The sequence below is a fragment of the Gopherus evgoodei genome, chromosome 1 (assembly GCF_007399415.2).
Source record: "Gopherus evgoodei ecotype Sinaloan lineage chromosome 1, rGopEvg1_v1.p, whole genome shotgun sequence".
NCBI lineage: Eukaryota > Metazoa > Chordata > Testudines > Testudinidae > Gopherus > Gopherus evgoodei.
In genome coordinates this window covers 60,851,639-60,868,658 of record NC_044322.1, presented here as the reverse complement: position 1 = coordinate 60,868,658, position 17,020 = coordinate 60,851,639, and the positions used below count along the sequence as shown (strand labels likewise).

The 17,020-nt window shown below is 41.5% G+C and overlaps 1 protein-coding gene across 1 annotated transcript in view; it reads right to left on the bottom strand.

Annotated features, from left to right (window-relative positions):
• The window catches only part of ELF1 (E74 like ETS transcription factor 1), a 60,684-nt gene extending 44,046 nt beyond the window's left edge, over window positions 1-16,638 (bottom strand). Inside the window, exons 1-2 of the mRNA XM_030565972.1 lie at window positions 16,333-16,638; window positions 7,327-7,501 (exon numbers count right to left, since the gene is read on the bottom strand). Coding sequence (XP_030421832.1) covers window positions 7,327-7,501; window positions 16,333-16,404 — 247 coding nt within the window. The 5' untranslated portion in view covers window positions 16,405-16,638. The remainder of the gene's footprint in view (window positions 1-7,326; window positions 7,502-16,332) is intronic.
• Window positions 16,639-17,020: the final 382 nt, after the last annotated feature.

Sequence of the window (17,020 nt, the reverse complement as noted above, 5' to 3'; positions counted from 1 at the left end):
CATTCTCACGGAGTCAGACACACAGTCATATTGTTGGGAAAGAAACTCCCTAATTCAGTGTCAAGAAGGAACAGCCTCCCCACCCCCTTGTCCCGCCCCACATGTCATACCCCAAAGATCCCTGTTTGATCATTGTGTCCTGAGGACTGGTGTTGCACAGAACACACGATCTGGTCAGACTGTTATCAAATTGCAAACACAGTCATCTATTCCAGGAGTAAAACTACATCCAACAAATCCAAAATGAGATTTTTTTGAGGGAACTCTGAGCTTTGTACTCTCTGCATTACAAACAAAACTCAAGTACTGTAGTAATTTCCACTGAGCCAAATAAACAATTTGCACAGTAGCTAGTGTCTTGTGAATAGAGAAATAACAAGTTAGCTAACCTCTACTTAAATTCGATAATCTGCTCAGCATCATACTACTAATTCACTCAGTGCTTTGCCTTTCAGGCAGACAAGCATGCTTGAAATACAATGAATGGTATTAAAAGCTATGCTAGAACTTCTGCCATTCCATTAGTTAAATAGACTGCATGTTTTCGTTCATTCTGGGGAGACACTATCATAGCCTCACTGTAGTATTTATCACTTCTCATTAATATTTGAATAAGCAATAAATTTTTACATAAATGTTCACAAACAGTTTCACAAACACTAGTGCAGATACATATTCACACACAAATATTAATTAAATATGGATTCACACAAACATTCACAGCTATTTTAAATGCTCTTTGTGAGTTTAGGAATCAACCATTTAGGAAGGAAACCACTAGATGACCAATTACACAGTGTGAACTACTCATACAAATAGCAAGGACTTAAAGCAATAGTTAGAGTAAGTAGTCTGCAAGCAGTCCAAACTTAAAATATCTTCACATACATCAATACTGTAGTCTTGAACTAACACATTTGTAAAAGTCACAATCTATTTGAGGATAATTCACTACGGAAAAAAAGGAGCCAAATTCATCAAATAAAACTGCTGAGAACAGTTCGTGCCAATTTACTCTGAGTAACTACAACTCATGTCAAGTTTTACTGAGTTCTGGGGTTTTTTTAAATCTGCACATACATCCACTACAAACAGTTTGATGGCAGAAGGAAGAACAAACTCATTTCACTTGTAACCTAAAATATTTTAGCACTGGTCTTCAGTGCAGATGATTTAGCAATATTAGACCATGACTATGGAAACAAGTTCAAAACCATGTTCTGATTGGTAGATAAGGCTTTTGAAGTGATGTTACTTTTGTAGATTTCTAAGCATATACTTATACCAGTAAGCCACACTGGCTTATGCATTTCAAGGCTATTAGTGCATTCTCAGGTGGATAAAGGCATTCAGAAGTACATATATGCCAAAGTCTACTCATTCACATCGTGCCACAGACTACTGCTTTTATCTAAAAACTTCTGAACAAAGCCAAGAACCCAGCAGCAAGAACAAAAACTTTAAAAAATAAAAAGCACAAAGAAAAATATCAATGCTATTCTGAGTGAAACCTTCCAACTAGAGCTCTATGCAGATACAAAATTTGTATGTATATCCTATATGCGATCAGCAAACATGGTCCACGGATATCCGCATCTGTGGAAGCAGATATCCATAGATACAATGTGGATATCCACAGATTTTCAGGGCTCTATTTCCCTGCAATGTACCACTTGTCCAATATAGACTATAAACTCGTAGGGCATCTTGCAGCCAAAAAAAAAAAAAAAGTTACCTTCCTCTTGTAACTGTTGTTCTTTGAGATGTGTTGCTCATTTCCATTCTAAATAGATTTGTGCGCACTGCGTGCACAGTCGCCTAGTAGTACCTGTTGGGTTGGCTCAGGCACCCCTGGAGTCACACCTTCATGGCACCACATATAGGGCCCTCCCGCCTCTCCAGTTCCTTCTTGCCAGATTACTCTGACAGAGTGTAAGGCAGGTAGGTCTTCAAATGGACATAAGCAACATATCTCAAAGAACAACAATTACAAGAGATAGGTAACTGTTTTTTCATCTTCGAGTGCTTGCTCATGTTGATTCCAAATAGGTGACTCCCAAGCCTTACCTAGGAGGTGGGGTTGGAGTTCATGGGCTCGCTAACTGAAGCCCCACTTTGCCAAATGCTGCATCATCCCTGGCATGCTGGGTAATGGCATAATGAGAAGTAAAAGTGTGGACCGAGGACCATATCGCCACTCTACAGATCTCCTGGAATGGAACCTGGGCCAGGAATGCTGCCTGTAGAGGCCTATGATCTTATAGAATGTGCCATCAGCGCAGAGGCAGGAATCTTTGCTAAATCATGACATGCTCAGATATAAGACGTGATCCACGATGATATCCTTTGAGAGGAGACCAGGAGACCCTTCATCCTGTCTGCTACCGTGACAAACAGCTGGTTCAATTTACTAAACGGCTTCATTTGCTAGATATAAAAGGTCAATGCCTGCCGAATGTCCAGGAAGTGGAGCCTCTGCTCCTGGCAGTGTAAGGCTCACAGAAAAAGACTGGAAATAAAATGTCTTGACTGGCATGAATCTGAGTGATGACTTTAGGCAGAAAGGCCGGATGCAGCCAAAGCTGTACTTTGCCTTTGTAAAAGATGGTATAAGGAGGGTCAGATGTGAGGGCTTGAGCTTGGACACCCTTCTAACTGAAGTTATTGTGACCAGGAAAGACACCTTCCATGAAAGACAGAGTAATGAGCATGTTGCTAAGAGCTCAAATGGAGGCCCCATCAATCTCGAAAGCACCAGATTAAGGTCCCAAGCTGGGGTCCCAAGCTTGTGGGTATAACCTGTTCATTCCTTTAAGAAAATGACCCACCATCGGGTTAGCGAATACTGAGCGGCCTGCCACTTCTGGGTGGAATGCCAAAATGGTGACCAAGTGAACTTTTATCGATGAAATCGACGAGCCCTGCTGCTTTATATGTAGCAGATAGTCCAAGATAAAGGGAATTGATGACTATATTGGAGAAGCATGACTCTGCGAACACCAGATCAAGAATCTCTTTCACTTGGCCAAGCAGGTCACCCTGGTGGATGGTTTTCTACTGCGAAGGATAACCACCCCATAACAGGATCGGAGTATGTGAGCTCTACTGGGTTTAACTATGTAGCTTTCAAGCAGTGAGGTGGAGAGACTTGAGATTAGGATGCAGGAGCCAGCCATGGTACTGGGTGATCAGGTCCGGAATTAAAGGTAGGGTGGTTGGGGTGTCCACTGACAGCTCCAGAAGCATGGTGTACCAGTGCTGGCAGGGCCACACTGGCACTATCAGTATCGCTGAGGCTCCTCCCCTCCAGATCTTGAGAAGAACCTTGTGGACAAGTGGGATAGGTGGGAACGAGTAGAACAGGTGATCCTTCCAGGGAAGGAGGAATGTGTCTGCACAAGAGCCCAGACTGTGATTCAGGCAGGAGCAGAACTCCAGGCACTTCCTGTTGCTCTTTGTGGCAAACAAGTCGATCTGGGGAACTCCCTGCAGTTGGAAAATGTTGTTCACCACCTACAGTCGAATGGGCCACTTGTGCTTGTGGAAGGATCTGCTGATATGGTCTGCCAGCTTGTTTTGAGATCCGGGAGTATTGAGTGGGCTAGGCGGAAGTCCCAGAGCTTTAGGGCTTCCTAACATAGGGGAGAGGCACGTGTTCCACCGTCTGTTTATATAAAACATCGCTGTTGTATTGTCCATCAGGACTGATATGCATCTCCCTTCCAAATGAGCTTGGAAGCTCTGCCATGCCAGATGAATTGCTCTCAGCTCCCTGACGTTGATGTGAAGCGACAACTCCACTTGGGACCAGAGGCTCTCAGTTCCGAGCTCTCCCAGGTACACTCTCCACCCATCACCGACACGTTGGTAACCAGACACAGCAAGGGATGCAGTTTGGAGAAGAGGACCCCTGCGCACACCACTCGCGGATCTAGCTACTGCTAAAGAGACTCAAGCACCTGCGGTGAGAGTATGACTACTTTGTCCAGACTGTCTTTGCCTGGTCGATACACTGATGTTAGCTAGGCCTGGAGAGGTTTGAATCTCAGCCTCCTGTGTTGTACTACGTATGTACAAGACGCCATGTTTCCGCGAAGCTTCAAACAATTCCTTGCAGAAGTGGTTGGGTATTCCCTAAAGCATTGTATAATGTTGTGCATAGTTTGAAAATGAGACTGTGGTAAGAAAGCTCTGGCTTGTCCTGAATCTAACACTGGCCCTAAGAACTCTATTATCTGAGTAGGAGATAGAATCGATTTTTTGCACGTTCAACAGGAGACCCAGCCTATCAAATGTGGACCGTATCAAGTTGACATGTTGTTCAACTTACAGCTTGGAATGGCTCTTGACTAACCAGTCATCAAAGCATGGGAATCTCTGCACCTGCCTTTTTCTCAGGAAGGCTGCTATGACTGTCATGCATTTGGTGAACACCCGAGGGGTTGGTGACAGGTCGAAGGGGAGAACCATAAACTGATAGTGAGTATGGCCAACAACGAATCTTAGAAACTTCCTGTGGGATGGGACTATGGAAATGTGGAAGTATGCATCCTTCAAGTCAAGGACGGCATACCAAGCCCCTGGATCCATCTGGAGCCCCAGATTCTGGGCCACCCTTCTGAGAAGCTCCTGGTGGGCTCTACTATCAACTGGGGCAGGTGCTGAGGATGTTCCTGCTACTGTTTCATCAAGTGAAGATGATGAGGAGGCTCGGGCTAGAAAGGGATCTTTCCATCTGAACTCAATGCGTGCCTGGTCATCAGTATCAGCGCCCATCTCGGTGCCGACTGCAAAGCCGGTAGCAGTACCGACATCGGCACCGCTATAGAGCTCTCTGGCCCTGGATGGTGTTCATCCATCTCAGGCGACACAGAGATCGCCGTGAAAAGGACCCCTAGGATTGGTGGTATGCTGACGGTGTCCAAAAGGGCCACTGCGCTGGCCACGGCACGGGTGGGAAGGATTGTCCCATTTCCAACCTCTGAAGATGCCACTCTGCACGGTGCTGGTTCCTTCTAAATACTCAGGACTCTGCCTCTGAGTCTGATGCTGAGGAGTTCAAGTGCACACACCGTGGTGGCGCTGTGCCTGACAGTGCCAGGGTGAGGGCACGCGGTGCCACATCATCGCTGGCTTATCCCTGATGGTACTGGAGGTCTTTGCGGTGCTGGATGCTTCCTCTCGTGTTGGTCGGGAGAGTGCAGGCCCATTAGGGCTATGAGGCCTCTGGCTGCCTCAAAGGTCTCTGGAGTGGGGGGGAGATCGAAGTCCTCCACTTGACTCTCATCCACTGGCATGGAACTCTACGGAACCCTCTGCAGGCCTGGAGTCAATCATACTGCCTCACGCATGGATGAGATGGATTGGCCTGGCACAGTTGCACTCCGCTATCAGGCTCATGCTCAGTTATTTGAGCAGGTGAGTGCACTCTGTCTGTCTTCCTGTGCTTTCTGCGAGGCGGTGGTGACTGTGAGCGGTGCCGGGCTTCTGAACATCAGGAAGTCTTCAGTGCTGGGGAGTGATGGTGCCAAGGTGACCCCAAAGTCCATCCTCAGTGCCGCAACGTCCCTGATTGAAGCCAGTGCGCTACACACTGCTGCTGAAGTACCAGTGCCAGGTCTATGAGGCTCAACTCCGACTGTTGCCACAGGGCCTGTGGTCCTTGTCCTTCTTAGTATGGGGGTGGAATCCTCTGCAGATCTTGTCCTTATCAGTCTGGTGGGATTCCCCCAGGCACTTTAAGCAGGACCTATGTGGGTCGCCCTTTGGCACTGGCATTTGGCAAACCCCACATGGCTTAAACCTCTGGAACTGAGGCATGCTCTGACCCCAGGCAGGAGAAGGGAACGGAGAAGAAAACCCTGGGGGGAGCTCAAAGGGGATGAGGTTCAAACACTACACTATGCTCTACTAAAAACTATTAACTAACTGTTGAAACGATTTTCAGGTAGGAACAATAAGTACACTAGGGGATCGTTCGAAAACAAGAGAGAAGAGCAGCAAAGAGAGAAGAGAACACTTCAATGACCGTCACTGGCAGTAAGAAGGAACTGGAGATGCGGAGGATCAGTAGGGTCCTATATGCAAGGCAACTCCAGGGGGCACCTGAGGCGACCCGATGGTACCACTAGTGGAAAAACCTTCTGGTGACTGTGCACGCAGCACACACACACCTACTTGGAATTGATATGAGCAAGCACTCAAAGAAGATGTGTTCTTAACTTGGGTTAAAATAGCAGCAACTCAAGACACAGCAACTCAGCTCAACATCTCAAATTCAAGCCTAAAGGGCAGCCTGAGCTAGAACCAGAGCTACTAAACTTAATTAAAAGTTGAGTTACCATGTCTTCACTGTTGCTTTAACTAGGGTTAGCTAATGTGAGTTACAAACGCAGCTTTTTTTGCAGCGTAGACATACCTTAAGGGTGGTATCTGTGTTGTCTTCTCTTTACTGTACAGCCTTAATGGCACTCAATGATAAAGTATTCTAGTTTAAGAAAATATTTTCTACTTGCTCCATCTCAGGTTTTCTTGATGCATTTTGGGGAACCAGAGTTACAGCATTAATGGTTGGGGGGGAGGAGCGCGGGGGAAAGCGTTGCTGCTTATTTTTCTAATAGCACCATAACTCTGCCACATTGGGTACATCCCATGCTCTCTGTTCTTGTTTTTCCTGGTAAAATGTGTAGCATTCATCCATAAATGCAAACCATAAGAGACACAACAATGTGTACCCTTGTTGCTAAAACCTTAAATTTCTGAATTTCCTGACTGGCTAACGTGGCTCACTGCAATGAGATGTAAACATCTTTTTGCAATTCATATGTTTCAAATAAAATGAGAACAGTGTGATTTTTAGAAAACTTTCACTGGAGTCTGAAACCACATTTCTGGGACCTGTATTTGTACTATTGTTCATTTAACGCAGGACAAATAAAATTTAATCAATCTTTAATATCAGAAAGTAAAAGACACTGAATATATTGCTAAATTGCAACTCAAAAGTGCTTTCTTGTCAGTAATGTGGCAAATATAACTGATTAAAACACATTTCAGCAGAAATTCAAACAATAAAAATTTTTGGTTCTGGTTAAAAAGTCCTAAATTCTCCACAGAAAGCAGACACATTTTCCTTGACTTGAAAACCCATTTACTACTACTATTTAGCTAGAAAATTGATTACTTCATAACAAAGAACATAGTATAGTCCTATACATTTCTTCCTTACTTGGTATGGGCAAAACTCTGGTTGATTTTGCTCTTTGTCATGAAAAGGTTTGTCACCGTAAGCCTCTCACACCGTACAGAAATATTTCTCTAACAAACCTGTAAGGGTGATGTCATCATCTTCTATTATTTGCTCTTCTGCAACATCCAGGGAACTCTCAGTAATCATGTCACTGGATTCATCAACACAAGCTAAGCCAGAATAATTGTGTAGGAGGTCTGCACTAGGAATATGTTCCACAATGACAGCAGGGAAAATGGATGGATCACCAAGCTATAAAAAGGAGTATTAAAAGAAAACTATTCAGATTATTTCAGAATTAAAATGTTTGTCTATCTGGAATATTTCAATCTTATCACAATCTATAAAGTGTTACTAGAACACTGATATTTGTTCCTGACAACCTAATCAACCAGCAATCCCTCAACATGCAAATTGGCACAGTTGCAGAAGGTGGTCATATAACAGCAAAATAATCATTAGAATTTCTAAAAGGATTACTTTGCACTGAGCAAGCATATTTATTACAAAAATAATTGAGAAACAATTAATGTATATCCCCATGACACATTTTTACAGAGTCACTTTTCAGAGTAAAACTGTACTTCAAAAAATGGACTGGGCAGAGGATTAGAAAACACTTTGTAGGGGATAACTGCACTGGCTGGAGGAATAGAAGGGAGGGAGATGTTTTCCAATTAATTCTTATGGTTCTATTAATTTGAAGCTGCTCTGTCCCTCCTCTCCAGTGCAGTATCCACTCTTTGTCATCACCCCACCCTCTAAATTTCTATCTTGTGTCAGATGTAAAAGAAATGACGCAGCTGGAGAATCAGAAACATGTCAAGCCAAGCAACAATAATTAGAAGACGAACATTCTTTCAAAAGGCAGTCCCCCAACAGGAAGAGGTTTTCAGAAAGTGAATCTTTCAACAGAGAAAAGTTTTCTAAAGCTAATTTTCTAAAAGGTCATCTGCTGGAAGAAATTCACTAGCTGATGGTAGCATAGTTTGTCACAATTATTTCAAGATTTCTTTCAGCAATCTCCATACTACAAAAACATAGAACACTATTAATTTGACAAATTAAAAGAAAGGTTATGTGAGTGGCTCCTTCTGTAAACAAAACTGTGGATGGACTTAGGACTAACATATACTTCAGAAGAGTACTGTATAGATTTGTGCCCTAGTTCAAGCCATTTTTTAACCATTCAAGAAAAAAATCTTATGATTGTGGTTATAATCTGATCACAGTATACTGTTCAAGTTCAAGAAAAATAAAATATATTCCAAGCCAATGATTCAATATAAATGATGGCTATAAGATCAAGTATCTCTCAGCAAAAATTCAGGAAGGGAATTAATGGTAGCACCAAGTGCCATTAAAAATTTTGATAGGCAGGAATTAGTATTTTAAGTCATTCGGTAGTTTTTAAAAATATGTTCTAACAACAATTGTTGTTAATGGGTAATAAGGGTCAAATTAAACAAAATCCCTAATATATTTCAGTGGGCTTCTACTGTTAAGAGTTAAGAATTCAGTAGACACAAAAGCCAATTATGGAAGTTCAGCAAGTAAGTTCCTCAAAATACAGGAGTCAAAATAAAATAACATCTACAAGAGCAATAAAATGGTCAAAAAGCAGACCTAGCTAAGGTCCCTCAGGCAGTACTGCAAAAATTAGGACGTGAACAGGTTAGAGCTGAGGAGAGGCCTGTCTGAACAAGAGCGACTCCAAGAGAGAAAGGCCACAAAGTCATAGCATCAGAAAAGATGATTGCTGCTAAGCAGTTCAGTAGAATAATGAGCTTCACTATGACTTATTAATGAACCTCAAAGGAGTGCTCTCATGTGAGTCAATAGAATCAGTCTGTGTTATTAATATTAAATCAAAACAGCTCAAAAAACTATTATCCCATTTAAGAACCAAGCTAGCTAATTTTCTTAATGGCACAAGACTAGATAGAAACTAACCAGTAATCTGCTCTGCAATTTCCCAAACTTTGGCCCACAGACCACTGTTGGTCTTCAGAGATCTGGCTGGTCACATGGTTTTGGGTCTATTTGTTTCCACAAAAGATATGAGGGGAGTTGAAATGAAAAGCAAAAAATGCAAAAGGACAAAATAACATAGTAAAAAGCAGTAAAGTCAAATTCTTTCTGTGTGTTTGAAATTGCTTTATTTGCTCCAGGGTGTTATGTGATCATGAACTGGACAGTAAATGGTCTCCAAGAGACAACTGCACTATTGAGATATGGTCCAAGATATGAAAAAGTTTGAGATTCCCAATAGAACCAATACCAAGACATAAACGTATTGTGAAAACATGGAAAAAAATGTTAAAAAAGAGTATTAAGGTTGAAAAGTCAAGCACTCAAAAAATTTAAAATGCCAGAATTAAGGTTGCCTGACACAAAGGCATTCCCCTCCCACATTTCAAGTCTTCTATCCAAGATATGAGGTATCAGATCTTTTTAAAGCAAAGGCCATGAAAACGTTTTAACATGAGCAAACCAACTTATTTTTCCCTCACCTCATTCTCGGAAATGGCTGATTCATTTGGCTGAAATTAAAAAATGAGCCTGAGGCAGACACCTGGCATGGAAAACTTAAGCCCAAAAAACTTAAAATCTGGGAAAGTTATAAATTAGGTTGGTAGAATTCAAATTATTTTTTATTTTTTTATTTAATAATTTTGATGGATAATATCAATATTTATTTTTAAGCATTTTCCCCTATGTTTAGCTATTTAAATGTTCAAAGTTTGCAGGAAATTATGTCAGGGATGAAAAATAAGGGGTCAGATAATTATTTAATAACAGCAGATGTTGAAGTTAAAGAAGTTAAACTTGTATAGTCTCTAAAAACACAAATTATCAATATCACATGTCAGAATATACAAAGTAAATATCCTTAAAGCCAAGCAGGTTCTCAAGCAGCATTTTTCTTACTTTGCCTATCCGTAAATTTCTATTATCATCAACGGAAATATTTTTTCATTGATGTGTGTGTGTAAAGTGAAATCAACATTTACCAACAAAAATCTAACCCTTCCAAGCCTAGCTATAAGCAACTGAAAACAGGACTTTGTAGTGAGAAGTGTCGTGCAACCTTAATAATAAACAGTGCTACCACCCCACCTATAATATATATATGTTGTGCAATATACCACATCCTCTCATATCATTTGCTAATTCTGAACATTTCAATGGTTAAACGCAAACTCTTCCTAAATTATCAGGGTTTGAAGGTGATGCCATGTTTACCCAGGAAAAATATTTTCTCTAGATTTGAACGGAAGTCTTGGATTACAGTTTTGAAAAGTGATGCACGAGCCCTTAAATTATAAAGTCCCATCTACATTCAAGGAAAACTATGTTAGCCAGAATAGTTTCCCAACATTCTTCCCAGAGTAGAGCGTATATGTTTTCAACATTGCTGAGTAGGCCTTATGAATGGTGGGACCCCCAATCCAAACAAGGCGGAAGCTCAAGATGCTGGAATGGGGAGGGCAAGAGGGTGAGGAGGAAATGAAGCCTTAAAAAGCCTCCTCTTGCAATCCTGTTAGAAACAGATTGTTTGATAGTGAAGTATTCCTTCCCTTATGGTTCTGCTGTTGCTTATTTTATTTGCCCATAAGGCCAGCCCTTTTCATTAGCATCTTTCTCTATAAAAATACTACTGGCTCAACATACTCTCTCTCCAATGGCCTAAATTTGTGCCACTTCCTCAGCCTCCTCAGAAGCAGAAATTAAGGCATTGGTTCTCAAACTTTTGTATTGGTGACTCCTTTCACACAGTATGCCTGTGAGTTTAACTCCCCTTATAAATTAAATTACCAGCACTTTTAAAATATTTAACACTATTTAACACTACTATGAATGCTAGGGGAAAAGCGGGGTTAGTGGCAGAGGCTGACAGCTCGCGACTCCCCCATGTAATAACCTCACAACCCCGAGGAGTCACTAACCCCAGTTTGAGAACCCCTAAACTAAAGAAAGCAAGTAAACTTTATTGTTGTTATTCTTCAAGGGAGTAGGTTTTAAATAATTACTTTGCTTCAGAAGAATAAATCCAAAGAAACGCTTTTTACTAAAAACAAGGAAGAGTCTTTACAATTTAGAAACAATTTTTGTGTAAAAGAAATTCTTGTCCAGAGCTTTCTAAGGTCCCATCTACACTGCACAGTAGAAGTTATTGTGCTGTGGAACCTGGCTACAATAGGTCAGTCATCTGTTCATTTTTAAAATATATTCAGTCTTGCACTATCAACAGGACTGAACCATATTTTGACAGTGTTACTGTACTGAAGCCTTGAATTTTAGCAGTCTGTAGGATAGCTCAGGAACGTGATTCAGTACAACCTACAATTGTGTTCTGACCATGCCTGGGGACTACTGTCCCAAATACACCCACCATGGTAGTTGTAACTAAATATCCCCAACATCTCTCTCACCTACAGAAGTTGGTCCAATAAGAGATATTACCTCACTCACCTCTCTCAAATGTCCTGGGATCGATATGGTTACAACTACACTGCATATCCCAACACAGTAATTTATACAGTGCCAAAAGACAGTATTAGGATAATTCTTAGTTTTGCCCTATGCTTAAATAACTATTTGAGGAGCTTAGTGACACACACTGTTCAGGAAGGAAAAGATGAACGTAATAAAAAAGTAAGCTAGAGAATATAGACAATTATTAGTAATAGCCATGCTGTCATATGGAAAGTAAACTTGATTTAAATAAATTATAGTCTTAGAAGAGTAGGAATAAAAATCAGCAACACATTTCAAAAAAAACGCCTATCACTTTTTGGGTTTGCATAATCATAAGATGCAAAGTAAAGGTCTTCTTTCCTGCAATATTAAGAATAGGAAGCCTGCAGCAAACATTCTGTAATTACTCACTGAAAATATATGTACACTTGTAGGCTTTAGTGAAAAATGAAACTCTGTAAAAAGAGAGGGGTTTTCTATTTCCAAAATTATTTTTCATTGACTGCACTTGCAAATTTCATCAATAAATTTCATTCACCCTCTCTCCCCACCCCCCACAAAGTTCTAATGAAATATACTGATATGTAAGTGACAAGAGAAAGAGGCAATTTCATCTCAGATTTTCCATACCCTTCTCAAAATATAACTGGAGGAAAAGTACTTGGATCCCAATAGAATAGAAGATTGAAACTACTAATAGTTGTGTTATTTTAAGTCACAGGCACAATTTTGTACAAATTATGAATGGCAGAAGTCTGACAGAATTACTAGTCAGAGATCCTCTCCTCCTTTGATGGAGCCTGCCTGTGAAATCAGAAGTGTCAGCTTTTGACAAGGTGTCCACAACACCTAGGCACATGAGATTAACAAGTCTCACAGCAGCTTCTGGGGAACAGATAAATGTGGTGTGTTCCCCATGGAACTGAAAGCCCATGAAGGGAGACCTGAACCATGTCATCCTAGGAACTTTCTGAATATAGGAGTCCTCCTCATACAGAAACTGACTTCAGATCCATCAGCCCTGCCAAAGACAATCCATCCTTCCATCTCTGCATGGAGATAGAGAGTAAAACTTATTGCCCGATCCAGAGGCCCTGTGACACCCAAGTTGAGAGAAGCTATCTGCAAAGTGAAGGAGACTACTGAAGGAGGATTGGAATTGGGCCAAAAGGTGGAGAAAATCAGTCCCCACTAACTTGACTGCACTGTTCTGTGAATCTGGGCCATGGCATCTCAAAACAATTGACCTGCCACCTGCCAGGCAATGAGACTGCACTTTCTGAGGTCCTCCCTCCCTCTTGGAGCAGTGTTAAGGGGCAAAAGTGGCAGTCAGAGCATAAAGAACCTGTAAGAGATAGCAACAGGTCTGATTCACAAGCACTACCAGACCTAATGTACCCTTGGGAAGGTACAGTGGCTGCCAAAATGCAACTGTTTCAAGCCTGGAACTTCCTAATACAACTGCAAGGCAGTGAAGGAATGGGACGGGAGGAAGAGAGAGAGTCATAGAGTAAGACAGAAGAGACCAAAATGTCATCTAGTATGTCTTGTTGTATGGCACAGGAATCAACACCACTCAACAACCAACATTAAACCGAAGTATCAGCCCCTGGGAGAACAGACTATTATGTGCCACAGGCAGGAACTGTGGTAGGAAGCATATCTGACAGAATTGGAGCCTCTACGATGGGGGTGGGTAAACTACTGCCCGGGGGCCACATTCGCCCCTCCAGATGTTTTAATACAGCCCTCAAGCTCCTGCCGGGAAGCAGGGTCCGGGGCTTGCCCTGTTCTGGTGCTCCAGCCAGGGAGTGGGGTTCAGGAGCTTGCCCCACTCTGCGCGGCTCCTGGAAGCAGCAGTATGTCCCCCCTCGGCTCCTACACATAAGGGCAACCAGGGGGCTCTGCACACCGCCCCAAGCACTGCCCCCGCAGCTCCCATTGGCCAGAAACCACAGCCAATGGGGGCTGCAGTGGCAGCATCTGCAGCCAGGGCAGCGTGCAGAGCTGCCTGGCTGCACCTCAACGTAGCAGCTGGATGAGGGACATGCTGCTGCTTCTGTGAGCTGCTTGAGGTAAGTGCTGCCCAGAGCCAGCACCCCTGACTCCCTCCTGAGCCCCAACCCCCTGCCCTAGCCCTGATTCCCCTCCTGCCCTCAAACTCCTCGGTCCCAGCCCAGAACATCCTACTGCACCCCCAACCTATCATACCTAGCCCAGAGCCTGCACCCCCAGCTGGAGCCCTCATCTCCTCTCGCACCCCAGCCCCCAATTTTGTGAGCATTCATAGCCCGCCATACAATTTCCATACACAGATGTGGCCCTCGGGCCCACCCCTGCTCTAGAAGTGCAGCCTAATTTCAGACTGATGGTACTCCATGCAAAAACAGAATCATCCCTATTTAAGCAGGATCTATTCTGTGTAGCAACAGAGTCTGTAATCCTATTAGTAGAGTATGCACAAGCTAACCCACTCCATTCTCAAGGCTGTGACAAAGTTTTTATGCTATTTGTGCATGGTCACACTTGCACACTCCAAAAAGGACCACTGAGAAAGCAAAAAAGAGCATTTCCTAAACAGAAATGGACAAAGCTGGTAAGGGACGAAATCATATTTCTTGTTCATGTAGAGTCATTTAAAACTTAAATTGGGTGACACCAATACTCAACGCTCAGCTAGAAAAAAAAATCTTTATTAGACCAATAAAAATATTTTCAGGGCTATAACTTTCTAATTGCCAGCCCTGGAAAAATAAACAGAAATATCAATTTTATCCATCACAGAAATCAAAACCCTTAGCAATTCTGTATATAATTAACTACCTCCCTGGTCTCACCACATGATCCTTTTGATTTATACATTCTAATACAGCATTTTTTCGGTAACAATACAATATGACATGTCCATATTCAATTTCCACTTTAACCACTCAGATTTTTTTCTGTAGAAGCGTGTCCCTTTTTATAAGATTCATTCTCATAAATCAGCTATCTCTAGATTTATCCTCATCTCTGCAATTGAGCTAAGATCCCCCAGGTTTGGAAGGAACTTGCAGCAAGGTATTCTCAATGAGTGGCTGTTGGCATTATAGAGTTCACTTTTTCCCATTAGTCTGTCACAGTCTTAATTGGGTCACTTTTCGGGCATGCTACAAGACTGTTTTCTTAGGCTTTTTCTAGCGTAGGATTTATTGGGCTTCCAAAATGAATGCCAGGGAGGCATTTGTTCTAAGGCTGAATAACTCTTAAGGGAGGTTTATATTGCCCTCTTGAAATATTTGATAATGTTCTTTATGTTATGCCTATTTCCATTTGTCTACATCAAAACATATTTAAACAGAACAAAAACATGCCAGATTCATTTCTTCTCTATGAAGTTGTAATGAAGCATCCTGTCCTTCCTCAGCATTCTCCTCTGCCATTGGCTGGGAAAGCGAGAACAACAATAAATAATGCTAATAAATAAGGCCTGCTTTCCACTAAGTTTATGGAATTGCAATATTTGAATCCCTGGGCTGTCATGAACTCTGGAAAAATACAGGGAAGGAAGTTACATTGCCAGAACTTCCACCCAAAATTGAATAAGCAGTTCAAACTTGGTTTCATTGGAAGCATGTGACAGTAAGTGACAGCAGATGTTAGCCAATCAAAACCCTCTAGGTAGGTCATGTTTAAAAAAAAAAAAGCCATAAGCATGATTACAAAACTAGAAGTATTGTAGAAGAAGAGAGGATAGGTGCTTTTCACACAGAACTTTTAATTAAAAGATATTATGATCTGGGCAGATAGTAACAGCGTTTAGCAGCATTTTGAAAACCGCCTCCTTGTAATACTGCCTTGCTAAATTTCTTACTAATAAATACAAATCTTACCTTTAACAGGAATTTGAAATCTCTTAAGAGGCAGTTGCCTCTTTCCTCCATAAGTATGATTATTATAATTTGCATTTAAGGAATGCTTCACTATAGCGTCAAGGCAGATTTACATCATTCAGGACACAGGCCTGGCTTAGATACTAATTGAGAAAGTGGTTTGAAGGGGATGGAGGGTTTTTCTTTGTAATGTGACAGATACTAGCCTAAATAAATTGTTGGAGTTTAAATGCTAGTTGCATTTTTGAGTAGCTAACCAAACCCTTAATGACATAGTTCAGAAAATAACCCCTAAAGTACATACAGTATCCAAGATAACTTCCTGGTAGTTTTCTGTCCATCTGTGGAGCAGCAGCCTCCCCATATTTATAAACTTATCCAAGTGTATTGGAAGGGTTTAAAAAACTGTTAAATACTCGGGCTTTGGAATTCTGCATCTACCAATGGGATCTACTGGCACAGATCTGTTAACAATGAAGAAATGGTCTCTTCAATACCACAGAAGTCACAAGGTTATGACTACCAAGTACTTGAACTATTTTCTGCTTTGTTCACACACACTGCATGAAGCAACAGTGAACTTCCGAAACCGTGCTAACATTTTCTGTGGTAATAATGATCTCAATGCTTAGTTTAAAAATAAAATAAGAAGAGGGTGACATGTTTCCTGATATTTTAGAATACGCACATCACTGACAAACTAATATAGCTTCTTTTTTTATCTCATACCTGTTGCTCATCCTCCATGACGTTGCTGGCAAATTCAAACACGAGCTCATTCTGTTGTACAACTGCTGCCATAATAAAGCATTCCCAGGACTCAGTTGCCACAGAAGAAAAAATGCTCTCAAATGTAAAGGAATGGAGACTGTTTCCAAGATCCAGTCAGGCAGGAAAACACAATTATGAAAAGAATCAGGTGTCTGGGCCAATAATTCCTGGACAGCCAATCTTCCTGGGTTCTTCCCTGCTCAAAGATAAACAAAGCCGGGGAAACCTTTCCTGAAATGTTGTCCTCAGTTTGATAACCTTTCACCCCCTGAAAAACAAAAATATTACAGTGAATAAGTAGTTGCCTTAACTATACAGCACAGCCATAAAGGTTTGTTCAGAGTGATAATGAGATCCACATCTACATAATATAAAGTCAGACACTCCCGTATCTTTAGAGATCTTATTTTTACAGATAAGAACATGTTTAATTTAGTGTGCTTCATAAACCTTTCAGTTTGTTTCACCAAGTGGGACATGAGTTTCAAAGTCTATCAGATTAAAATAAAAGTAGCATACTGACAAGTAAAAACAAAAACAAGATAATTTAAATACAATAGTTATTGACATTTTATTTTTCATTTGATACATAGCATGCAGCTCCCATACTTGTTAATGAAGTATCTAAGAGAAAATTAAAGGCAAA